The sequence below is a fragment of the Pelodiscus sinensis genome, chromosome 8 (genome assembly GCF_049634645.1).
Source record: "Pelodiscus sinensis isolate JC-2024 chromosome 8, ASM4963464v1, whole genome shotgun sequence".
Taxonomy (NCBI): Eukaryota; Metazoa; Chordata; order Testudines; family Trionychidae; genus Pelodiscus; species Pelodiscus sinensis.
The window spans coordinates 30,326,909-30,352,947 of NC_134718.1; the positions used below are offsets into that span (position 1 = coordinate 30,326,909).

At 48.0% G+C, this 26,039-nt stretch overlaps 1 protein-coding gene across 6 annotated transcripts in view; it reads right to left on the bottom strand.

The window, feature by feature from the left end:
• CDH23 (cadherin related 23) overlaps window positions 1-26,039 on the bottom strand; it is a 576,749-nt gene that overhangs the window by 324,534 nt on the left and 226,176 nt on the right. For all 6 annotated transcript variants that reach the window (XM_075934954.1, XM_075934955.1, XM_075934952.1 and 3 more), the window contains 2 exons: window positions 23,917-24,111; window positions 17,429-17,557 (listed from right to left, as the gene is read on the bottom strand). In XM_075934954.1, coding sequence (XP_075791069.1) covers window positions 17,429-17,557; window positions 23,917-24,111 — 324 coding nt within the window. The remainder of the gene's footprint in view (window positions 1-17,428; window positions 17,558-23,916; window positions 24,112-26,039) is intronic.

Here is a 26,039-nt window from a genome sequence, read left to right on the forward strand (position 1 = left end):
ACTAAAAAGATCAGTTACATTTTAATAAAATGCTGTAGGCAGAATGAGCGTCAGAACAAAGCTCAGAATAGGGGTCAGTCTACCGATGGTTGCCTCTATCAGACATCCAGTTCCACAAGTTCCTTCAGGAAAGTCACATGACTTGCTCTCCCACAATAAGCCAAAAGAATGTACAAGCCTAGGAGCCCCAAGTAAACTGTAAATGGCCAAAGACTGACCCAGGATTACTTTTTGAAACAGAAATGTTATTCATGAATTCACTATCTGGCATCTCTAGCTTTGGCTTTACTTATGAGGCTCGAGTGAGTCCATGCATGGGCACATCACACACACACACAAAACAGTAATTAATGTTGTGTGAACACATTTCTGACATTAAGCTGCTTCCTTTTCATTGGTTTATTGAGAGCAGGAAAAGAGGCATTTATTTCACCCTGAGAGAAAATGTCAACAATGGCATTTGCATGTCTAATGAGGAAGCAAGACAGCATGCTGGCTTTGGCTGATTTCCACCAATGTCAAAATGAATCAGCTGAAGGCCGAAGGTTGAGTTTCCACCATTTATTTAACCAACCTTACTGGTTCATTTTTTCATTACAACTACAGATTTTTTACGACCTGCACTAAATTTAAAAAATCTTGCCACTGAGAATGCATGAGAATGTGTGTATATAAATGTGTATGCATTGCATAAAGGTCAGGGGTGGGCAAAAGGGCCTCCCTGGGCTGGATCTAGCCTACCAAGTGAGTTTATCTGGCCCGTGGAGGCCCTACTGCACCCCTGCCCCCAGGCCAATCAGGGCCTGGAGGCAGGGGGGAATGTGTGCGAAATCTCCTCCTGCCCTGCAAGGAGTGTGTCTCCTCCCACCATTCCAGGCACACATGGTGATTCTAAGTGCCAATCAGGGCTTAGGGGTGGGGGGAGCGTGTGAAGTCTCCTCCTACCCTACAAGGGGCTCAGCACTTGAAGTCAATCACCAGCTTCTGCTCAGCTAGTGGTTGACTCTAAGTGTGAGCTCCCTTGCAGGGTGGGGGCAGGGAGCAAGAGACTGCACATGCTCCCCCTTCCCAGGCCCCGATTGACCTGGGTGGCAGTGGGGGGAGCATGTGAAGTCCCCTCCCACCACAGGGGGCACGGCTACCTAGAGGGAACTGCCAGCTGTTCTGAACAGCTGTCGGTTCTCTCTGGCGGGGGGGGGGGGGAGTAGGAGGACAAAGTCTTTGCATGCTCCCCCACCCCCAGGGGAATCAGAGTCTGTGGGTGGGGAAGCATGGAAGTATCCTGGCTCCACCCCTTCCACAGGTTTCTGCCTCTTCCAAGGCAGCCAGGGGAGCAATTAAAAAATGTCCAAAGTGGCCCCCGTCAAAATGTTTTGCCCACCCCAATATAGGTGCGTATTTCAGTTACTATGGGTATAATGATGTGCATACAAGTACCCAGGTGTGGGATGGGTAGGCATATGCATACTTGCTGCTATGTACGTACTTGCCTACCCATGAGTATCTGTGCCTGCCTGCTTAAGCATATGCAAATATTTAAGCATGCAAGGATGAAATACCCATCAGAGTATGTGTGTGCACAAAACACACAAGTACACTAGCCAAACAGAGGGGAATCTTATTAACAGTGCAGTAGGGGAAAGTGATCCTGTGACAACACAATCAGCTCATTTAGAAATTAAAAACTTCCTTGAGCTACCTTGGAGAAAACACCGAGAGAACTTCTCTCCTCAGAAATTCAGATTTTCATTGTCCGGCTTTCAGAGCATCAGTCTGTCTGATTCCAGGGAGCACAGAAAAACTGAGTGGAGAAAATATGGAACTGGCTATAATCAAAAGGGAAGTTATTTGGGCCGTGTATATTTCTCTGATAAATCTCCCCTGGCATTTCAATAAAGTAAATCTGCACTTTTATTTGATAGCATTAAGCATAACTCCCCAAGTCACTCAGCTTCTTGGGATCCAGCAGACACTACAGAGCATTTAAATGACCAGGCTTAATTGTGATTTCCAAATCAGCAAGTACAGATAAAGATGGTATTTACAAACCCCAGAGAAATGGGGAAACGAAGGCAGGTGGGAGCCAAGAGCTGGGATTTAGAGAGGTGAAGAAAACAGAAAAGACAAAGTGGAAGAGAAAGAGACCTCAGTGCAGACAATTCAGTGCTCACTTCACTTCCCAATGTGGAACACTTCAATTTACTGTTCCCATGGGAGATGAGCTTCCAGTTGCTCAATGGCAAACTAAAGTGCATCTCCATTCCAAAGACACAAGATGCAATGCCGACCTATCTGACAGTTCACTCATCGCCTGTCAGGAGAGAAGGAGCAGCTCAGAATGATAAGTGTCACAAGCCGTGCTGTACATTTCAAAGGGAAAGCAATTGCTAGGAATGAGGGGCTAGGGATGGCACAGGAATAGTAATGGCCCTGTTTATTGTGGTGCAAGTTTATCCTACAAAAAGCCACCTTCTGTGGGTGCCAAGTGACGCGATCGTTGCCAGAGGCAGAAGCTAAGAATACCAACGCTGCTGTGAGAGTTCAGGGATTTTCTTTTTAGAAAAACCCATCTGCAAGAGCCAGGGGGTAACCCACAGGGTTGTTGGTATTTCATGAGGATTAAAGAACTGGCAACACAGGAAACTAGGGCGTTGCCGCCTCTGGAAAGCCTGACACAGGTTTTCATGGAATTGTTTTTTGCAATTCTGGGTCAACCCTTTTACTCCTCTGCTCTCGTTTAGAAGCCCCTCCTCATGCCCTTCTGACAATGATTCACACTTTATTCATGACAGTGAAACACGCATTACTGGAGATAGAATTACCTCACCTCCACAGCTTAGACATCCATTTCCTGAACCCACAGCAGAGACAGCAACTGCCACCAGCTACATTTTGCTTTATGGTCTACCAGACTGTGTGACTTTGTCTTTTGTGCAGTCCTGTTCATAGAATGCTCCCTGAACATCCCAGTGACTAGTGGAACCAAACTCCAGGAGTTTGTACGTCTCCCACTAACAGCCTGATCCAAAGCCCATCAATGTCATTGAAAATCTTTCCACTGAATTCATAGTATCAGGTCCTAACTGTACATCTTCAATTAACTGCTTACATGAAATGAAATATAACAGTGTAGCCAAGACCTGCCTCACAGTGAGCACTGGTTAACAGCCTCAAATGGAAACACTGATCTGCTATCCCAGAGCAAACTGTACAGAGCCAAGTTCGGCCCTAACACAGGACTTTCTCTATAGCCTTCATTTTCTCTTATGTGCCATGCTTTAATTACATATTCTCATGTCCTAAAATAGCCAAGAAGTCCCTCCCCCAAATAATTTGCCCTAAAACAGCCCATATTTCACTGCTGAATTTCAGGAAGGTTTGGCACATCAGAAATCATGACAACTAATTTCTGAGGCTTCAGTCACAAACTTAGCACCAACTCGGAGCAGATTCTGTTTGCATCTGTTGAAATTCTGCTGCATCTCAGAGTGCATGTACAGGTAGTCCCTGGGTTACATACAAGATAGGGACTGTAGGTTTGTTCTTAAGTTGAATCTGTATGTAAGTCGGAACTGGCGTCCAGATTCAGACACTGCTGAAACTGACCGCCAGTTCTGACTTATATACAGAATCAACTTAAGAACCGCAAGCGTCCCCAAGTCAGCTGCTGCTGAAACTGATCAGCAGCTGATCCCAGGAAGCCCGGGGCAGAGCAACTCTGCCTCGGGCTTCCTGTAGTCAGCGCTGGTCAGTTTCAGCAGCAGCTGACTTGGGGACGCCTGGGGCAGAGCAGCTGGGGTGCTGCTGGGTTGCTCCAGTAGCGCTGCTCCTCGGCGCTACTGGACCAACCCAGCAGCACCCCATCTGCTCTGCCCCAGGCGTCCTGATTCAGCCGCTGCGGAAACTGATCAGCAGCGGCTGAATCAGGACGCCTGGGGCAGAGCAGCTGGGGTGCTGCCGGGTTGGTCCAGTAGCACCCAGAGCGGCGCTGCGGGACCAACCGGCAGCGCCCCAGCTGCTCTGCCACAGGCGTCTGGAGAAAAGCCTAGTCTGCTGGAGGGGGGGGGGGGCGTACTAGCTGCGCCCCCCCCCCCCCACCCCAGCACACCAGGAAGACGCGGGCGGCAGACCGAGATGCACTGCGGTCCCGCCGCCTGGGTCCTCCGCGGCTTTGCTTCCAGTCTCCCTGGTCTGCTGGAGACCAGCAGACCAGGGAGACGGGGAGCAAAGCCTCTGAGGACGCCAGCAGCTGGACAGCTGCGGGGCATCTGGGCTGTCCCGCTGCCGGCTTCCCCTGAGGCTTTGCAAAGCCGCGGGGGGGCTCGGGCAGCGAGGCAGCCCAGGCGCGCCTGGGCTGCTCCACTGCCGGCTTCCCCGAGGCTTTGCAAAGCTGCCTCGCTGCCCGAGCCCCCCCGCGGCTTTGCAAAGCCTCGGGGAAGCCAGCAGCGGAGCAGCCCAGGCACGCCTGGGCTGCCTTGCTGCCCGAGCCCCTCCGCGGCTTTGCTCCGCGTCTTCCTGGTCTGCAGACCAGGGAGACGCAGAGAAAGCCCCGGAGTACATGGGCGGCAGGACCGCAAGGTCCCGCAGTCCGTGTCCTCCGGGGCAGCCCCGTTCGTAACTGCGGATCTGACATAAGTCGGATCCGCGTAAGTCGAGGACTGCCTGTATTGGGAATAGAAATGTAAATTGATGCAATTTCTCCATTTGCTGCAAAGGTCAAAGGGAAATCAAAAAGTACTTTTGAGGCCCCACCCAGAAACACCCTCAGTATGCTAATAAATACAGAAGCACTCCATGGCAGCTATACAGAGTACAAGTGAAAGCCCTGACAGCTCCATCCTAGTTATATAATTCCTCATATGAAGAAATGCAAATTAATTGGCTAATTTCCTCATTGTGCTGTTTCTCTCAGCTCCTCTTGGATTGGCAGCTGGTTTCTTCCCCGGTTCTTCTTACAAGGCACCCTAATTTTGTCTGTGGGGTGTGTCATGCCCCTTTTATGCTTTATGAAAATTGGCATGACTATGAATACCATAACTCAAAGATGCTTTATGCATAACAGCTCATGTAACATATTTTTAAAGTTACAATCTGCTGAATCTGTATATCCTATATTTGTGCATGTATCATTCTCGTATCTGAAGTTAAAACACAAAGTGTGAATTTGTTTTTAATTCTAAATTTGCTAATGAGGGCCATTAGTGATACTTTAGGAATTTAATGTCTCAGTACTCAAGTCAATGACCCATGAATAGTTTTATTTTTCCTACAAGACCAAACAGTGGTGGGTCATACAAAGACATGTGACCATGCCACCTACCTGGTACTGGCATCCATATTAAAGCTAGTAGTTTTCTATTGGGATGAGGAAACTGAACAAAGGGTTCCCATCCTGGGGAAAGGTCTAGTTAAGGAATGGAAAGCAATCAGGTCTTTGGCCCCTGTACCTAGCCAGGAAGCAGTCAGCCAATAGAAATGCAGTTAGGGATTTCAAACTGAGACACAGGAATTTTGGGGTTTTCCCTCCTTTATCTCTGAGCCAGTTTGCTCTCTAGATACTGAGGAAGACAGAAGACATGTCTCTCTCCAAGAAAGAGACTCTTCATAAGGTGTAAGTAGGGTAAAGTCTAGATAAATCCGTCAGGTTTTATTGTTTTCTGGTTTGGGAATTTGGATTTGAGGTCTGTGCTGTTGGAAATGGTTTTTCCTCTCTTTTGTAACTAAGTTTTGGCCCATGGGGGAGGAGGGAATCCCTGATGAGTATATTAATTGGTGGCTCTTAACATCTAGCCATTCCAACTATGCTTGTAACTGAGGTATTGTTTTGATGATAAAAGTTCGGGGTTTTTTTTAACTGACCTGGTATTAGTTAATTTGTGTGTCTTGGTTTTATTTTGGAGCTGAGCTTTCCCAAGTGATCTCTTCCCTGGTTTTCTTACCATTACTTGTGTGATGGCAGCAGTTTTTATTCTCCAAAGTCCGGGTATTAAGATTTTGGGGGGAGTTTTTGTACCAAAGCCTGTAGAGATCAGGTTTTGGGGTGCTTTTGCGGGCCCTCACTTCTGCATTCATCATGCCAGAGTGGGGAAAAGCCTTGACATCTTCAGCTGGCTTTTAAAACTGCCTTGCCTACTCTAAGAGGATACACAAAGAAATTAGAAAACGAACTCTAAAGAACTCTGAAAAGCTGTAGACCCAACTCTGACATGAAGCATTTTACCTGAGATAAGAACAGTTTAGGATAAGAATTTACATGTAACAAGTTTTGTAGGGGCTTAGAATTAGCTAGCTTTTTTTCTTTATTTTAACTTAACTTTGCTCCATCTGATTTCACTTGCAATGACTTAAATATGACTTTTTATACTTAACAAAAACACTTTATTTATTATCAAGCCCAGTGTAAATAATTATTGCCTGGAGAGGAGCTACCACTGCATACATATCTCTTTCATTGATAAAGGGGTGAACATCTTTATTAGCTTTCTCTGTGTAAAACTTTTACACAGGGTAAGATGGATTTCGTTGGGGTTCTGGTCCTTTGGGGGGGTTGGTTTCCTGGGTGCTAACAGTGATCTTATCACTGAGCCCTCCCAGAGCTGAGTTATCAGTGTCTGTGCTGCTCTGCAGCAGGGGAAGTTACCCCAACTCTGTGCCTTGGCTGGGGAGATCAGAGCTTATGGCCCAGCAGGACAGGAAGCTCCAGAGAGCAGGAAGGATGGTGTCACAGGCTTGATCAGCACACCGGGTAACAACCCCAAGGAGATTTCTACAATCCAACCCATCATAAGATCATTGTAAGATGAAAGCCTATTATCCAGGGAACTTCAATAGCAGGCACGCAGTTACCTTCATTTCTAAATCAGAGGTAACTCTGCCACTTACACCTGGGAGAAGTCCTTGTTATAACCAATATACAATTAGGTTCCTAGATTAAATCAAAGTTCATGTCTATATATGATAGTCATCCATGCCTCTGTCAGGTAAACTGGTGTCTGCAGCTACTCCTGAAAGCTCCCACTATTCTTACAGGGATTCAGTATTTACCTGATCATCAAGGAGGGATGAGCCTATAACAGTGGTCCCCAACCTTTTCAGGTTGTCGGGTGCCAGGGGGCGTGGCCGTTCGCCCGCCAGGCGCCAGGGGGCGGGGACACTTGCCCGCCCGGGGGAGGCCCCCCCCAGCCACATGCCCGGGGGCGGGTCCCCCGGGTCCCCCCCATAGCCACGCGCCCGGGGCCGGCGCTCCCCCCCGTAAGCGCCGCGCGCCTGGGGCCGGCGCTCCCCCCGTAAGCGCCGCGCGCCCGGGGGCAGGGCCAAGGCCGGGGCCGGCGCCGGGGCCAGGGCACGCACAGCGCCCCCGGGGGCGGGGCCAAGGCCAGCGCCGGAGCCGGCAAGGGCACGCGCAGTGCCTCCGGGGGCGGGGCCAAGGCCGGCGCCGGGGCCAGGGCACGCACGGCACCCCCGGGGGCGGGGCCAAGGCCGGTGCCGGAGCCAAGGGCACGCGCAGTGCCCCCGGGGCCGGGTTGGGGACCACGGCTCCGCGGGCGCATGTAAAGAGTCTGGCAGGCACTATGGCGTCCGCGGGCACCGGGTTGGGGACCACAGGCCTATAACAAAGCTCTGAAGTAGATGATGTAAAGTGAGAAGTGAAGTGCTACAATTCAAAACAACCCGCTCCCATGTGGATGGGAGGAGAAGATTTAAAAAGCAATAATCTGAAACAGTCCCATGCTTAAAAACCAGAAAAAGGATTTTACATTAGCCAAATAAAGTTTGAAGGTTTTGGGAGGAGAATAAATAAATCCTTTTTTAATAAAACCCTGAGCTTTTAATAAAGTATTCACACTGACGGGCTAGAACTATCCTAAGAAGGAATTAACTGAGAGTTACTGACACTCTGGAGCTAAGGTGGTACTACTTTTGCATTATTTCTTTAACTTACTGATTTTTGGGTGGAAAGGAAGTTTGGAAGTGCCCAAAACTCCTACAAGTATTTTAATTCTATGTTAAGGGAGATAAATGCCATGCTGTAATAAGGAACGCATTATCCTCTGACCTTGGAAAACCCAGCAAGTAGTCCTGTGGCACCTTAGAGACTAATACAAAATATTTATTTAAGATTATTTATTTAGGGTAAAACTCACTTCATCAGATTAGTTGGAATGGAAGTAACAGAAACTAAGATAGATATAACAGTAAAAGCAATTGTCAATTGTAGGACCCATGTTCATGAAGCTAATTAAGTGGGCTGGATGTTTCCCATTCATAGTTTGTTGATGTGAAAACGCAGATCTTAAAGGCAGGTGAAATGGGCTTTGTAGTGTGTTAACCAGTTAATATCTTTATTCAAGCCCAGGGTAACAATGTCAAATTTCAGAGGGGTAGCCGAGTTAGTCTGTAACAAGAAAAAATTAAACCAATAGTCTAGTAGCACCTTAAAGACTAACAAAACATGTAGATGGTATCATGAGCTTTCATGGGCAAAACCCACTTTTGGTAGTCATCTGAAGAAGTGGGTTTTGCCCACGAAAGCTCATGATACCATCTACATGTTCTGTTAGTCTTTAAGGTGCTACTAGACTATTTGATGTTTTTTAAGTGTCAAATTTGTAAATTAATACCAGTTCGGCAGTCTCTCTCTGTAATTGGGTAGTAAAATTCCTTTGTAGAATAATGGCTAATTTTAAATCCACTATTGCACAGTTTCTCATCTGCTAATGTAGAATGCATTCAGGTGTGCCTCTGCCTACCTCTTGCAGAAGTCCCCTTTGAAAATGGGTCTTGATTTAAAGTTCTTGGACAAGAGTAAGCTGTGGGCTGAACAAAAAGCCAGGAATCAAGAAGTCCTGGGTTATCAGGAAGTGAGACGTCTTTATGGCTGGTAGTAAATCCCATCTCTGTACCTCCATTACCTATTTGTAAAATGGCCAATGCTTACTAACTGATACAGGTTGTGGGGATTAATATTGGTAAAGCGTTTTGAAGAAAAGAACTCTGTACCACAAGTGTTGAACATTACTGTAACTATGTGTTCTGTTTTCATTTGTCCAGGAAACAGGGAAAAATTGTATTGCTCCCATTGAAAATACACACTATATCAAGAAAGAATATACAGTTCCAAACAAGATGACAAAATCTCTCTCCCTCCTTGACTGCTAATGAATTCTAAATGGTGGGTGGGGGAGATTTCTTTCTTCCCGGAGTCTGAATATGTGCAAAATGCTTCTGAATAATGGCACAGCACCCTGAGGTCAGAAAAATAACTCCAGCAGCACTCTTCTTCTCTCTTCCTTCTTCTGTCTCAGGATTAAGGACTTGAAAGATGAACCATAGCCTGTGTCAAGGCAGGAGGAGCCAATGGGAGGATCTTGTGCTTAAGAAAGCTGCCATGGCGGAATCTGAGGTTAAAAAAAATCCTATTTCTCACTCCTTATTTCCAGTCAATTCTAGTCAAAGGGCTGATAGGGATCTGTTTTCAGTAATTTGCTGCAGTTTATCCTCTTCTTTCACCTTCTATCAGCTCTTCACTGACAGGCTGGCTGACATGCTGTTACTTGAGTCAGGAAATTAAAATTTGATGCAGTAATCCCAAATAAGAAGATTTTATTAGGTAACATATACACTTTAGATTAGTTATTCTTGCCTGATGCGTAGATAGAGAAACACAATCATGCTGTGCACCACAGATAAACAGTGAGAGAGAGACAAAGGTAAAGAGGCTAGGGAAACTAACAGGAGCCTTGTTCAAACATTGTATACACCCTTATACTTACAATAGCAGAATCAGCTTGTGTGTATATTAGCCCAATGTGCCAGAAGAGGATGTATATATCAAGGCCACAGTGCATGGCACACAGTTCACAGTGTGCAGATCAAGTTGAAGTCCATTTTGTGGCAAAAAAAGGCCAGATGCGTCATCAAAATATTTACTGGACTTTTTTTTTTTCATGTCACGTAACTACCACACACTGACTATTTTATTCACCCCTCAACTGAGTATGAAAGGTGTTATAGGTCAGGAAGAATGTGTATTTAGAAGGTTTTCACAGTCCATGTATGCATCATGATAGGCTCTAGACCGGGGGTGAGCAATAATTTTTGATGGGAAGCCAATCCAAGAATTTGGTAAGTGGTCAAAGGCTGCACTCTTCCATGATACTAATGGAGGAGGTGCAGGGTCTGGAATCGAGGTTGGGTGCAGGAGAGAGCTCAGAGTAAGGGACTGGGGTGCAGAAGGTGATGTGAGGTTTGGGATAGATTTTGGGTGAAGGAAGAAGTTGTGACTTGGGCACGGGACTGGAATGCAGAGGTGTGGGATACGAGGGGGGAGTATGGGTGCAAGAGAGATTCTGACTTGGGAGAAGGTTGTAGGAGGGAGGGCAAAGTATGGACGGGGTTGTGACCTGGGGCAGGGCATTGGGATGCAGGGTCTAGAGGAGGCATAGGTGCAGGAATGTGGGTGTACAGGGTTGGGGGGGTGAGGGAGTATGGGGTGCCACATGCAGCCTCTTACCTTAGTCACCAGCCCAATGAGAGACTTGTGCAGGCACCCTGCCTGCCACACACCTGCCCACTGTTCAAAGCATGGCTGTGGGGGCCGTGTGTGTCTCTGCGTGCAGAGTGCCCGAGGGGGGGCTCTGTGAACTGCCCCTACCCCTATGGGTTTGTGGCACAGAGATGCACATGGCCCCCACAGCTGGCTGCTTTGACAGCATGCCGGGGTGCAGAAGGCAGGGAGCCTGCTTGAGGCTCCTATTGTGCCACAGGACAGTGGCAGGTGGAATCCAGTGATTTGGTGGCCAGATCTGGTCCAGGGGCTGTATTTTGCTATTGTTCTAGACCCATGGTCCTCAACCATTGTGGGCTGCATCCATCACTACCTGGGGATATTGCATGGGCCACAGCTGCATTGCACAGATTGCAATGCAGGTTGAGGACCACTGTTCTAGATACTATCTTAATGCTTGATTTCCTAAGGTTCAAAAGTGACTAAGCAGAAGTAAGTGGCAAGCTATTGTACTGGTACAGCGAAGAGAAATCACTTTGCTGTTAATCAGGATCACTATTCCTGCAAGAGAACATTCTACTGTAACCTCTTATACTATCAGAGTTTCCTTCCCACTAGTCTCCTAATCTCATAGGGTATGTCTACACTACAAAGTTAGTTCGAACTAACATCCGTTAGTTTGAACTAACTTTCATAGGCGCTACACTAGCGCTCCGTTAGTTCGAATTTAAATCAAACTAGCGGAGCGCTTAGTTCAAACTAGGTAAACCTCATTCTACGAGGATTAAGCCTAGTTCGAACTTACTAGTTCGAATTAAGGGCTGTGTAGACCCTTAAATCGAACTAGTGGGAGGCTAGCCCTTCCCAGCTTGCCCTGGTGGTCACTCTGGCCAACACCAGGCAAACTCTACTGTCCCCCTCCCGGCCCTGGAGCCCTTAAAGGGCCACGGGCTGGCTACACAGTTTGTGCCAGTTGCAAGGCTGCCAGCACCCGTGCCAGCACACCCTGCACCTGCACCCATGAGCCAGCCACCCGAGGACACCCAGCCCTCCCCCTCTTCCCGGGACCAGCATGGCGGCTCCCAGGACCCTGCCCGGGACCGCAAGAGGCGGGCACCCGCGTGGTCTAGTGCGGAGATCGTGGACCTCATCGAGGTTTGGGGGGAAGCCTCCAATGTCCACGATCTCCGCACTAGCCACAGGAACGCGGAAGTCTACGGCCGCATGGCTGCCAGCCTGGCCGCCAGGGGCCACCAGCACAGCCGGGAGCAGGTGCGCTGCAAAATCAAGGACCTGCGGCAGTCCTACTCCCGGCCCTGCCTGCCAGGGGCCGACCCAGAGGCCTGCCCCCACTTCCAGGCTCTGGACCGCCTCCTGGGGGCTCATGCCGTCCCTGCCCCCCAGGACGTGAAAGACCCCGGGACAGAGGGACCGCTCCAGGATACGGAGGAGGAGGAGGGCGCCGAGAGCCAGGAGCCTGCCGGCAGCCTGCCCAGGACCTGGGACCCCCGAGGCACCCCACAGAGCCGCTCGCCTGTGTCGTCTGGGGCCGGGGAGGTGTCCACCTTTGAGTACTATCCTGCTCCCCTTATGTGTACGGGGGGCTGGGGCGAGAGGGAGCCCCGGGACCGTGCGCCTGGGCCTTGCCCACCATGGAGCAGCAGCTGGGGATCCTGCAGGGACCCTGGCCTTGCAGAAGGGAGCTGGGTTTCACACACCTGGGCCCCTGAGGTAATTGACCGCTGTTCTGGTTTCACCACAGCCGCAGCACCTGGGCCTGCAGGGCGCACCACCCCGCCTGCAGCAGCCGCCCGCGCCAGCAGGAGAGCCAGGAACGAGGAGTACCAGAGGCGGCACCTCCGGTTCCTGGAGCAACAGCTCCATCTCCAGGACCACTGGGTCCAGGAGGACCTGAGGCTGCGCCGGAGGAGCTTGGAGGCACTGGAGGAGCAGGGCCATGCCCTGCGAGGCCACCTCCAGAGCCTGCTCGACCACTTCCCAATTCCTCCTGTTCCCCTGCTCCCCCTCCTGCTCCTCCTCCTCCCCCTGCTCCCCCCCTCCTGCTTCCTCCACACCCCCCGTCCCTCCTGCCCCACCCTCCACAACCATTCCCCACCAACACCCTCGGACCCGCAGCGTTGCGAGACAGGAGAGGCAGCCGGACCCCCACCCCTGAGCTTTCCTTTCCCTTCCTCCCTTCCCTCCCCTTCCAGCTCCCTCGTCCCAGGTTTCAACCTTCCCTCTCCCACCCTCCTTCCTCCCTCCCTCCCCCCACCCCAGTTATGTAAAATAAAAAGACGTTTTTGTTTGAAAAACAGGTGTCTATTTGACAGTAGGTAGGGAGGGAAAAGGGGAAGGGGGGTAGGGTGGAAGAAGGCCCCAGTGGGGCATGCAGGGAGAGGTCAGTCCTCCTCCTCCACCAGGAAGCCGCGCTCAGCCTCAGCCATCCAGGCTGGCAGGAAAGCCTCCCCCTTTCTCTCACATAAATTGTGGAGCACACAACATGCTGCCACCACGGGAGGGATGTTGTGCTTGGCCAGGTCCAGACGGGTGAGGAGGCATCGAAAGCGGGCTTTCAGTCGCCCGAAGGCCCCCTCCACCACGATGCGGGCCCTGGTCAGCCTGGCATTGAAGGCCTGGCGGGAGGGATTGAGGTGCCCCGTGTAGGGCTTCATCAGCCACGGCTGCAGTGGGTAGGCGGCATCCCCCACCAGGCACACGGGCATGTCCACGTCCCCGACCCTGATGTGGCGGTCGGGGAAGAAGGTCCCGTCCTGCAGCCGCTGGCACACGGAGGAGTTGCGGTACACCCGGGCGTCGTGTGCTTTGCCGGATCAGCCCACATTAATGTCCGTGAACTGTCCCCGGTGGTCACACACGGCCTGCAGGATCACGGAGAAGTACCCCTTGCGGTTCACGTAACGGGACGCCTGGTGATGTGCGACCCGTCGATGGCCCCCCCGCAGTTGGGGAAGCCGAGGGCGCCAAATCCCCGGATGACGGCATCCGGGTCAGCGAGGCGGACCACCCTGTGGAGCAGCACCCGGTTGATGGCCTTGACCACCTGCGGAGAGAGACACAGCAAAGCGCCAATCAGTGGGGCGCCCGGATGGCTGGGAGCATTCGTGCCCTGGCAGTGCCCCGCGCCCCATTCCCAGAAGCAACCCCCCTGGCGGCGTGTAGTACGGCCGGGACAGACCGACCCCTCCGGTGCAGGGTGCTTTCGCCTCCTCCCGCCCCCCCTTTGTCCCTGGGGCGGCCCATCCCCTCCTTGCAGCGCCCCTCCCCCCTCCGGCGCAGTGGCCGAGTGCCATACCTGCATAAGCACCGCTCCGACGGTGGATCTCCCCACGCCGAACTGGTTCCCGACGGATCGGTAGCTGTCCGGCATGGAGAGCTTCCAGAGGGCGATGGCCACCCGCTTCTGGAGGGGGATGGCGGGCCTCATGCGAGTGTCCCTTCTGTGCAGAGCAGGGGCGAGCCACTCGCAGAGCTCCAGGAAGGTGTCCCTCCTCATCCTGAAGTTCTGGGTCCACTGTCGGTCTTCCCAGCGCTCCAGGACGATGCGGTCCCACCAGTCGCTGCTGGTGTCCAGACGCCAGATGCGCCGCCGCGGCTCCTCCACGGCCCCCAGGGCGGCCAGGCGGAGAGGCAGGGGGCTGACGTGCACCAGGTGGTGCCAGGCAGCCTCGAGCCATTGCTGGCAGGCTTGCAGCATCAAGTCCAGAAAGTGCACCAGAAGGTGCAGGGCGAGCTCTGGCTCCATGTTGCCATCTGCGGCGGCGTCCCCGAAGGGAAGCACCGACACAGACGGGCACAGAGACCACTGCTTTGCTGTCCCTCGGCGAGGTTGGCAAGCAAGCAGGAAAAGCTGAGAACCGGGGGTCCCTTTAAGGACCAGCCTCAGATAGCCTCAGACAGCAGCCACACAAAGCAACTACTGACCTGATGCCCTGCCAGAACCAGTTTCAGCTGCCCTTAAATGCGCCCCTGCGTCCAATCAGTGTGGACGCGCTAGTTCGAATTAGCAAAATGCTAATTCGAACTAGTTTTTAGTTCTAGATACGTTAGTTCGAATTAGCTTAGTTCGAATTAACTAATTCGAACTAAGTTAGTTCGAATTAGCGCTGTAGTGTAGACGTACCCATATACATTGAGACTATTAGGTCACAAAGCCTCCAAACTAGAGGTAAAGGCAGACAGCTTGGAGATCTGAAAGGAAAGAGGTCCTGTAGATAACACCACCTGGCTGGTGCTTTGATGAGACATTTCTTGTCTTACAAAAATGGCACAGCCCAGCTTCAGCATTTGCACAGAGATTTGTGTTCTTATGTTCTTTACAGACTTCAGAAGTTGTCCCCTGAAGGAAAAATATGCCCATCTTTACACTCCACCATACAGATCCTCTCTGAGCTCCCATCTACTGCATGTACCAATGTGATAGAGAAAGTGACGAGGAAATTTTACAAGCTGCACTCTCATGCATTTTATATGGAGAATGAGGACACTTGGATGGATCCGAATTTTGTTTCCACCTCTTTTTCTCTTTGATGCTATTATATGATTTTTTCCAGATGCAATGGAAGAACAGGAGACAATAAATATTTAACAAACTGGAAATCTGTTAGATTGTGACTTAGTAGTTATGGATTGATCTCATATTGCACCTCAAACATGGATTCTTTAGTTATTTTGTCCAGGCGGAGAACTATACTTTCAGAAAGTAATTGTTAGGTATGTTAGTGTAAACAACAACATGAAGGGACTATTTAGCTTGTCTTGCTATTCTGTCATTTAATGTAAGAGAGAGTCTTTACACAGTTACAAAGTCACTCTGTGAAGGTGATCTAGTCTATAATCTTTGCTCATAATGAGGATTTTCATTTCATATCTTTTTTTTTGTTAATAACACTCTAAGTAGGAACTTTGATGAAAAAATGCTTAATATAAACAGGACAGGATTTCATGTGAGTATAATTCATGTAGTCACTTGTATCTATTAACTGCATCTTCCATCTTGAATCACTTCTCAGCCTTTCAGCTAAGATCAAATGTATTTAGAATTTCATGATGTGTCTTTGTATTTTTAAGATTGTCCTGTTTTCAAAGGAGTGATTTGAATATCACAAGCATTGCTTATAAAGTCCTCCTACATTCACTCTACCATGTACATTGCATTGCGATATGCTGACATGACTTCATAATATCACGACATTTGTCCCATCAAACACATTCCTAATAATTTTTCCACCATCAAATATTCATATCTCTCAAGGCCAGAAGAGACTATCTATGATTCTATGATTAGGGGATGGTTGGATGAAATAACATGATCTTGGTAACTAATTGACCATTCATTATAGGGAACGTTCTGGGTGTCTGGCTGGTGAGTCTTACCCACATGCTCAGGGTTAAGCTGATCGCCATATTTGGGGTCAGGAAGGAATTTTCCTCCAGGGTAGATTGGCAGAGGCCCTGGAGGTTTTTCGCCTTCCTCTGTAGCATTGGGCACAGATCACAGCTGGAGGATTCTCTGCATGTTGGGGCCTTCAAAGTATTTGAAGGCTTCAATATCTGAGACATACGTGAGAGGATTATTCTAAGAGGGGTGGGCGAGATTCTGTGGCCTGCACTGTGCAGGGGGTCAGACTAGATGATCATAATGGTCCCTTCTGACCTTAAAGTCTATGAGTCTATGAGATAATTTAGTCTGATTCTCATGGAGCTTCCCCAAAATAATTCTTATAACAGATCTTTTAGAAAAACATCCAATCTTGATTTAAACCTTCTTAGTGATGAAGTCTCCACTAAAATCCAAGGTACATTGTTCTAATTGTTAATTATCCATACTGATGCTTGATTTCCAATCTGATTTACAACCATTTTCTCTGTGCACTGGTGACAGTCCCACCACACACTCAGAGGATGCTAAAAATGTATTCACCCTATATTTCCTGTCTAGCGTGCAGGTCTACCAGGCCCATTCACACAGACTTTGTAATGTTCTAGTTAGTATGCAGTATTTTAGAAATTCTTCAGTACGAGCATACAATAAATGCAGAAGAAATTACTTGGAATTCTGGGGGTGGAATTGAGAACATCTATAGATGAATATAGAGCTATGAAAGTGAGGCATATGTGACCCAAGCCTGAGTTAAGAATAGTCGAGTCTGAAGAAGGTTCATCCAGTGCCAATATCACCAACTCACCTTAACTTTGATTTGTAGCCACTGTGCCTATTCCTGTAATGAGCCTTTATACAGCATGTACATTCAACGCCAATCCACACTACATTTATTCTCATTCTTGGTTGTTCTTGTGCATCTGTATGTTACATTGTGTAGCTGGATGAGATGAACAAATTAAACTGTGAGCTAATTAAGTATTTGAACATAGGATTCCAGATGTGTTATGTGAGTGCATGGAAATCTAGCACATGATAATTTTAGGACAGAATGTAATTTTCAAAGTATAGAGAACACGTGCTTTATGGGCAAAGTCTTCAAAAATTACTTTGAAATGTAAATACCATTGACTCTCAATGGCATACAGGATGCAGAGATTTTTGAGAATGCTACCGTAAGTCAAGCTACCCTTCCCCAAGAGCGAGCAGATACCTTATTACCTTGTTACTGTCATAACTAACAGCTTTAGTAAACCTCAGACCAAGGACTATCTGCCACTGACCCTGTTTGTTCTGCAGAACAAAAACTATGCTATGGTGTTTGCATTTGGACATACAAAGCCCAGATTCAACACCTGAAAATTGGGACAGAGGAACCAAAGGAAACCATCCTGAGAGGAGGAAGCCACAGTACTTGACAGGAGATTATTCATCCCCAGCATTATGATGTCTAGTGTTCTTTATCCCCTTAGCCATAGCTCACTTCCCTTCTCACTGCAAGAAAAAGACGCCCTTACCGGAGGTGAATTTTCATAGATGTTCGTGCTGTAAGGCAGGTTGATGAAGACTGGATCCATATCTTGCACATCTGTGATGGTGATTGCCAGGTTAGCCAAAGTGGACAGGGGCTTGCTTTTATCTTGATCCTGGAAACCCAGAGAGGGGGAAAAATATACGATAAGAACAGAGATACCCAGAACAATCGTTCATCCCACACAATGGTAAAGTGTCTCAGATTTGCACTTACAGAATTCCTGCCATCTCATCCATGAGGAGGTTGGGATTTATAAATACTACAGGAAATCACTTTTTCTTAAAACTATCTTGTGAAGTTAGTGTGGTCAATACATCTCTCTGAGCTGGAAAATAACATGTTTTTCTCCTCAAGATTTGCTCTGTACAATTTAGTAAACATTGTGTTTTTTTTCTCTATTTTGAATGGAACAGAGTCTGCTTTTTTGTTTAACCAATATTTCAATCCATAGTTTACTTATATTGAAATGTCTTAGCTTTAACTAAAGCTATAGATTTTCTTAACTGCTAGTGCAGTGGCTGCTAGTAACTAACAAGGGCCCATAACATGGTCATGTGTAGAGGCTCCACAAATAGCAACTCTTAATTTTAATTTCTACAATTGACATAATGGGTTAAAATGCAAACATTTTAGACATGGGTCAGCATGCCCTCGTGATATTAAAATCGTTTGCAAGTAGGTAACATTTTTAGTTTAAATAAGTCAAAAGTCACCCACTTCTATTCTATTCTAAAGAAGTTGGGCAAGATTAGTACAACTGCAGCTCTCTTTCTATGTTCAGCAAATTGATTCCTGTGATGTAGGGAGGTGAGAGCTTGGAACAAGTGTGTAGGAGGTCTTGTTATGAAAACCTTTAAAGCAACAGCCCTGGAACATTTCAAGCCAGGGGGCTGTGGGTGATTGGGCTATTGTACGCTTTTCACTGCTGGACGTCTGGGTTCAAACATGGCTTAGCTTGCAAGAGAAATAACCCGCAATGGTCTCAAGACAGTGAAGTAGGCACCCGTACCACTGAGTCCTATTACTGCCACACAGGACTGTTGCAGTATGCACTCTACTACAGCCACAGTGGCTAAAATGCCGCAGATGGAACTTTCCCAACAGTGGGAAGCAGTAGTTGGGACTGTGTCCACGCAAGCACTGTCCCACATCAGGAGAGGTCTGCTGTAACAGGAGCTCTCTTGCAGTAGTCCTGGGGTTGGCAATCCGCGGCACGCACACCATAAGCAACAGGCGAGCCGATTTTCACTGGCATGCAGTGGGAGGTCAGCCCCTGGCGCACCACGCGGAGCTTTGCTGTAGTGGGAGAAGGCAGCCCTGGGGAGGAGGCAGCTGGGGCTGAGGCTCCTCAGCAGCACAAATTCCCCACGAGCCGACCCACAGCAGCCACAGCAACTGCCAGGCCCCTGGAAGTGCCTCTGACCCAGAAGACTCTTGTTGGCCCACCCCTCTTCATTCTGGCCTGGGTCACATGGTGGAGGTGGCGGCGACAGACCAGGCCGGGCAGGCAGCATTGATGGCTCAGGTAGGTCTGGCTTGTGTTGATCCCAGGTCAGTGCAGTAGGAGGATCCATGTCACCCTGCGTGTGTCTTGGCTGCCTGCGGGGGGCTCCAGTCCCCAAGCTCCACCCCATAGTGGCTACGTCCCTCCTCCCCTCACCAGACCTGGGGTCTGGGTGTTTCCTGCGGTCAGCCACTGCCCAGTTGGGGTCACAGTGCCGCTGGGCTGAGGGGGGGCCTACGCTATGTAGCCCTGGCTTATGCCTTGCCTCACCTGCATGGTGCTGCCCCTGGTGCCTGAGTGGCCAAGCCCTTCTGACCTTCCCACTCCTATCCAGATCCATGCACTGGGTGCGTGAGTGGCACTGGTGCCTCTTTCTCCTGGTGCACCCTTTGCAAGGAGGCTGCTTTACTGTGGGAGTTCAGAAAAATGCAGGGCAGCAGGAACCCCAAAACCTGGGAGTGTCCAGCTGGTCACCCCTCTACATGCCCCGAGAAGCCCCAGCCCCTGAATGGGATTCGGCAATATCCCAGCTCTAGCTCCGGCTTTCCCCTCTCTAAATTCCACCTTCTGCTGTTCTCGTGCAAAGTTTCTTAGCACCCGAGATCTCTGAGCACTTCTCTGTAATTTCTCTCATCCCACATGGCTGCAACAGCAGCTCCTCCAGGGCCGGCCCTGGATCTCATGGCCACAGCAGTTGTTGCAAGGGGGTGTGAAGCCAAGTAAGCATCCCTCCCCCCCATTCCCAGAGCCCCAGATCCCAATTCCCTCATTTACTCCCCTCCCCACAACAAGACCGCACAGCTAGCTCCAACACCCTCCCTTGCTCCTGTTCCTTCCACCTGGCCAGACACCCCACTTCTAGCTGCTTCAGCACCTTACCTCCCACCCAGAGTTCCCAACCTCTCCCCCTTCTGCACCCTACCTCTCTTCCAGATCCTGCACCCCATTCCTATCCCACTCGCTGGCAGCCCTGTCTTGGACACCCTCATTTTTGTCCCTACCTCAGAGCCTAAGGGGGTCCATAAAATTCACTAACACCAGGACCTCAGAAAAGTAAATTGTCCTTTTGGAAACCCTGAACCTCAAACCTCCCTGTCCCTTCCTCTCACCCTGTGATAGCTCATTTGGGGGCCACATTCAGTGAGGTTTGGGGTTTTTTGGAGGAATTATTTTGCTTCTCATTTGTGTGGTCCCCAACTGATTTTTCTGTGGGCCAGTGATCCTCGACCCAAAAAAAGGTTCCCCATCCCTGCCATAAAGAAAGAAAACATTGAAACCTTTTATGTTGGACATAAATTAATATTTTACTTTATTTAAAATGACGTTTGATAAACTATCATGAGGAAGTTAAAACACTTAAACTGTTTAACAAATTAAATTAAACCATTCTACCTAACTGCAGCTTGTTCAGAAAATATGGTCACCGTAACCCACCTGCCCCTGTCTCCCCCTCCCCCCCCCCCTCCCGCACACAGCTCTGTTAATAAATTCGATCTTGGCATGCCACTTCTGAAAGATTGCCGACCCCTGAACTCATCTCTCCATAATGGGAGCCCCAAGCCCATGCTAGCTCATGTAGCCCTTTGCCAAATAAAGTGCTAATTTGTTACATTTTCAGTAGAAGAGAAGCAGAATGGATGAGAACATGAACGGAGATAAACAAGTCTCTTGTTACCCAACCATTAAGCTCAATGATGAAAGGCAAAATATTAGAGGTTACTGCACATTTCTGCAAATAGTTTTCAACACCAAAAAGGACTGATTGCCAGGAGATTAATGTTAATTTAACCTGCATTCAACAACACAGCTTGTACATTACCTTCTTAACACACAGGCCTTAGTGTTTATGGCCTTGATGGATGCTTGTTTCTGACTCACACTCTCCTGCTACTCTGCCATCATCACTGTTGGCTTGATGATTTTCTTTTCTTCAGATAAAAACTTCTACTTTTTCAAGCTTAGTTTCAGTCTGGTGAAGTTAGACTGATTGTGCAGGCTGGTGGCCTGCACCATGCAGGCAGGCACTGCACAGGCTTCTGCAGCTGAACAGGCTCTGCCAGTGTGACCTTAGTTCTGTCAAACAGAAGCCCGGCCCCACCCCAGTGCTCACCCACAATACTCCTTTCTATCCCAAAGCTTGGACTTACACTCCACTCCACCAGGAAGAACTCAAACCTGGCCTCTTCTGAGCTCACACTGACCATGCTGCTGTAGCACATGTGGCTTTCTAATATGACAAGTAGACACTCACACTTAGGAGGAGATCACTAAACTCGCTTCAGTTGTGTCTAGACATGGAATGCTTGGGCAGGGGCACCTGTCCTGAAGGAGCTGGAAAGCCAAGTCATTAATGAACAGAGTCATAGGAGGCCACAATGCAATCATAGTTTGGCTTTGACATTGAATTGCAAAGCATACTTCATGGCACTCTAGAATCATAGAATACTAGGACTGGAAGGGACCTCGAGTCCAGTCCCCTGCCCTCATGGCAGGACCAAATACTGTCTAGACAATCCCTGATAGACATTTATCTAACCTACTCTTAAATATCTCCACAGATGGAGATTCCACAACCTCCCTGGGCAATTTATTCCAGTGTTTGACCACCCTGACAGTTAGGAACTTTTTCCTAATGTCCAACCTACACCTCCTTTGCTGCAGTTTAAGTCCATTGCTTCTTGTTCTATCCTCAGAGGCCAAGATGAACAAGTTTTCTCTCTCCTCCTTATGACACCCTTTTAGATACCTGAAGATATTGAACAGAACCGGTCCCAAAACAGACCCCTGCAGAACCCCACTTGTTACTCCTTTCCAGCAGGATTGTGAACCATTAATAACTACTCTCTGAGTACGGTTATCCAGCCAGTTATGCACCCACCTTGTATTTGCCTAGTTTATTGATAAGAATATCATGGGAGACCGTATCAAATGCCTTACTAAAGTCTAGGTATACCACATCCACCGCTTCTCCCTTATCCACAAGACTCGTTATCCTATCAAAAAAAGCTATCAGATTGGTTTGACATGATTTGTTCTTTACAAATCCATGCTGGCTGTTCCCTATCACCATGCCACCTTCCAAGTGTTTACAGATGATTTCCTTAATTCCTTGCTTCATTATCTTCCCTGGCACAGAAGTTAAACTAACTGGTCTTTAGTTTCCTGTATTGTTCTTATTTCCCTTTTTATAAATGGGCACTATATTTGCCCTTTTCCTGTCTTCTGGAATCTCTCCTGTCTCCCATGATTTTTCAAAGATGATAGCTAGCGGCTATCAGCTCCTTGAGTATTCTAGAATACATTTCATCAGGCCCTGGTGACTTGCAGGCATCTAACTTTTCTAGGTGATTTTTAACTTGTTCTTTTTTTATTTTATGTTCTAAACCTACCCCCTTCCCACTAGCATTCACTATGTTAGGCATTCCTTCAGTCTTCTCGGTGAAGACTGAATAAAGAAGTCATTAAGCATCTCTGCCATTTCCAAGCCTTGTGACTTGCAGCATCCCTGATTGAAACATCAAGTCAGAGATCACGGCACAGAATCAGATGCTTAATTGTAATTATGTTCTGTCTCTGTGGCTCCATTCCACAGAGTCTCTCTCAGCCCTCCCCCAGCCATGGGTACTTGCGGGGAAGACCCTAGCAGCTCAACTCTGTCATACCTTCTAACAGTCCCAGTTTAGCTGAAATGGTCCTAGGTAATTCAACACATCCTGGAGAACTGGTCAAATGTCTCTTCATCAGCTTTCCCCTTCAGGAAAAGAACTAGCTCCTGTACATAACTCTCCATCAGCTGGGTGCTCCCAGACACCCAGTTTATTTGATGAACTGATTTTGGCAAAAAAAACCTCTCTGTCCCACATAGTTGCAAATTGCCCTGCTGCTCCTTCTCAGGGCCTCTTCCTATGCTTGCTGCCTTCGCTCTGGCCAAACTTCTTCTCCCTTGGGATAAGGTACTCAGACTTGCTTGCTCACACAGTGCTCTAGTCCTCACTAAAAACCATAGCTCTCCCTTATCAGGGTTCATATTTTGTGCTGGGAAGCCTCCCCCTCCCACATCTCTCCAGACTGTAGGCTCCCCTCTTCAAGCTCCACACAGGCTCTTAGCCTGAACTGAGTTATAGTCATCTGACTAAAACACCTGGTCCCCCTTCCCAGCTGGATGACTGATCTTCCTGATCCTTTCTTTAAAAGGGCCATGCCTTGAAACAGGGGCTGGTTGGCCTGGGTCCACTGTCTTTAAAAGATATATCTACACTGTAACTAAAAAACCATGGCTGGCCATGCAAACTGACTCAGGAGAAGAGGTTATTTCATTGTGATGCAGGCGTTCAGACTTGAGCTCAAGCTCTGGGATCCTCCCACTTCACTACGTCCCAGAACCTGGGCTCCAGCCCAAACCTAAATATCCATCCCCAATTAAACTGCTGCTGCTTGGCCAGAGTCCCATGGCACAGGTAAGCCTTGGGGGTCTAAGTGCAGCACAGACATATCCAAAAGGAACCATCTTGTTACAGGGTTTTCTGGATTAAGGGAGTTATCTGAGCGCAGGCAAAAGATTCTGAGTGGCGTAATTTGCAGACAAGTCCTCTCATGAGTTGGAACTACAGTCAGTCAATTTGTAAAAAAAAAAAAAAAAAAAACGTAATCAGCATGAAAGATTTGAAAGAAACATGCATACAATGAACGTGATGGAGGCGCTTAGCAGTCCAGCCCAAGTGTAAGGTAGCTTGACTACACACATTGCATGCATTTGCTTAAATAAAATCCTCCTAACCTCACCTATGTGACCACTTAAAATATTCTAAAATAGAACTTTACTGTTGCAATCCACCTGAACCCAGGACTCTAAAGGGAAAGTAAAAGGAGAAGAGATAAAACAAGGCTGTAATATATTCTTTCCACGGCAGCTGAAGTGTCTCAAATGCCAAGCATAAGAATTAAATGAAGCAGATGGCCTTACTCACCGTTGCATTGACCTGGAGCTGGTAGGCCTGGGTGATTTCATAATCCAGCCTTCGTATCACTGAAACAATGCCGCGGCCACTGTCAATGGTGAAGAAGCTAGACGGAGGCTGAAAGGAGTACAGCACACTGCCTCCTGCCCCCAGGTCTGGGTCTGTGGCATTCACTATGAAAATGGGAGTTCCCACTGGAGTATTCTGGAAGTAAAAAATATGAATACAATAAACAAGCTCTCTGTGTTTTAGGATGTTTATATGGTATGCAGTTGCTGTCTTATTACAGCATTGTCATAGCTATAAAAATTTCAATGTAGTTATGATAATAATTACACAGTTGTGGTCAAGAAGATACTTTCAATCTAAACACCTGTTTTCGACACTTATGACTTGCCAGAAAAATCTCTCTGATAACTGAAACTTCTTGTTTCTTCTCAGCCCAAAAGAACATTTATTTCAACATTAAATTACTCAATTTTTTTACCTCTGGCATTTAGAAAAAGAGCAAAAAGAATTGTACTAAATGTAACACTACTGCTAGAATTTACATGAAATACTGAGTTACAGCCACTACATCAACTGAAACTTGGCCAGATTACATACATATTACAGTCTAAATTTTCATAAATGAGTAAGTAATCTGTATATACACAGCCAAGCATACAAAATCAGAAACTACAAATACAGTTTGGCATTTCCTTTTGTTAATTAGCTGTAAGAGCACAATTATCCTTTTCGGACAAAACCACTCCATTTTGTACACATGCAACTTAGATACACATTCTTGAAAGTAAATCTTTAAAGTCAGAAAAATTATACCATATACAGCAATCAAAATAGGGTTATTAAGAGGTGGGTATTTAACTGAGTAGTCGATAAAAATTCTATCAACTACTTGATTAGTCGATAGGCAGCCTAGTTCAGTCCTCGCTTGCACCAGGTGCGGGACCAAACCCCCTGATGCTCTGCAATTTAAAAAGTTGTAGGAGCTGGGCAGCTCCCCCCCCCCCCCCGGTGCCTAGTCAGTGTGTTTTAAATTGCAGAGCTGCAGCAGGGCTTGGACCCAAACACAGTGCGATCCGGGCTGCCTGCCCAGCCGACAGCAGCCCCTGTACGCAGGAGGTCCCAGTAGGTAGTTGGGACCCACCATGGACCCCTGCCCCCCGCTGTTCCACTCCCCTACTGCTTCTGATAGAGGAATGAAAGTTGCAGAGAGTGAGAAGAGATTCCTCTCTGGTAGGAAAGGATGGGGAGCAATGGTTGTTAAGCACTACTTCATTAGGAATCACAACAAGAACCTTCTTTCTAGCCCCCCTCTACCAAAACCCTGCTACACCTCCCCCTCTGATGGGGAGACATGGTGTCTCCAATTTCTATTTCAGAAATCTAGTCCCCTTTTATTAGCATCAAGTGGGCCACCAGCAGTGTTAGCTGCCTGCTAGTAATGCCTTATGATTCTGTTCATTCCATGCAGGCAAATCTGCATTATACAACTCCAGCGTTATACACTTCCTGAGAAAGCTGTCCTTCCCAGCTGCCCCACAGCCTGCCCTTCCCCTTAGCACATCCTTTCAATTCCAACTACCCTTCCAATGCAGTGCACTACTGCTGCTAGAGAGCACCTTACAGGCTCCATCTTTAATTCCTTCTGGTGAACTGCACAGGATAAGCATTAAGTCTCTCCAACCATTACAAATTAACTATTAATGGAGAAAAAAGGAGTCTAAATAGAGGCCTGCTCTGATGAGGTCTGTGGGTATTGTCCCTAGGAATAATAATATTCATAAGGATAAAGCTAGCCTTGATGAATATGTTTCCACTTCTTTTTAAGTGTCCCCAGTCACTCCTTTTAACATGCAAATCTGCTCTGGTCACCAACAATTATCAGACTGCATGGCTGGCTGTGAAAAAGAAGAGTTTGATTTAGCTGGTATTGTATTTCATACAATAGCCAAAAAAAAACAGCCTTTGAAAGGAATTCATTCTCTAGCCCCCAAGGCAGCACAGTTGTTCCAAAACTGAAACCACACAGAGGATTCAGGGTAACAGATGTGATAAGTTTAGATTTGGTCAACAAAGTTTCTTGCGGATGGAAAAGTAGTTTGGAATCAAGACGGCTATGAAGCCTG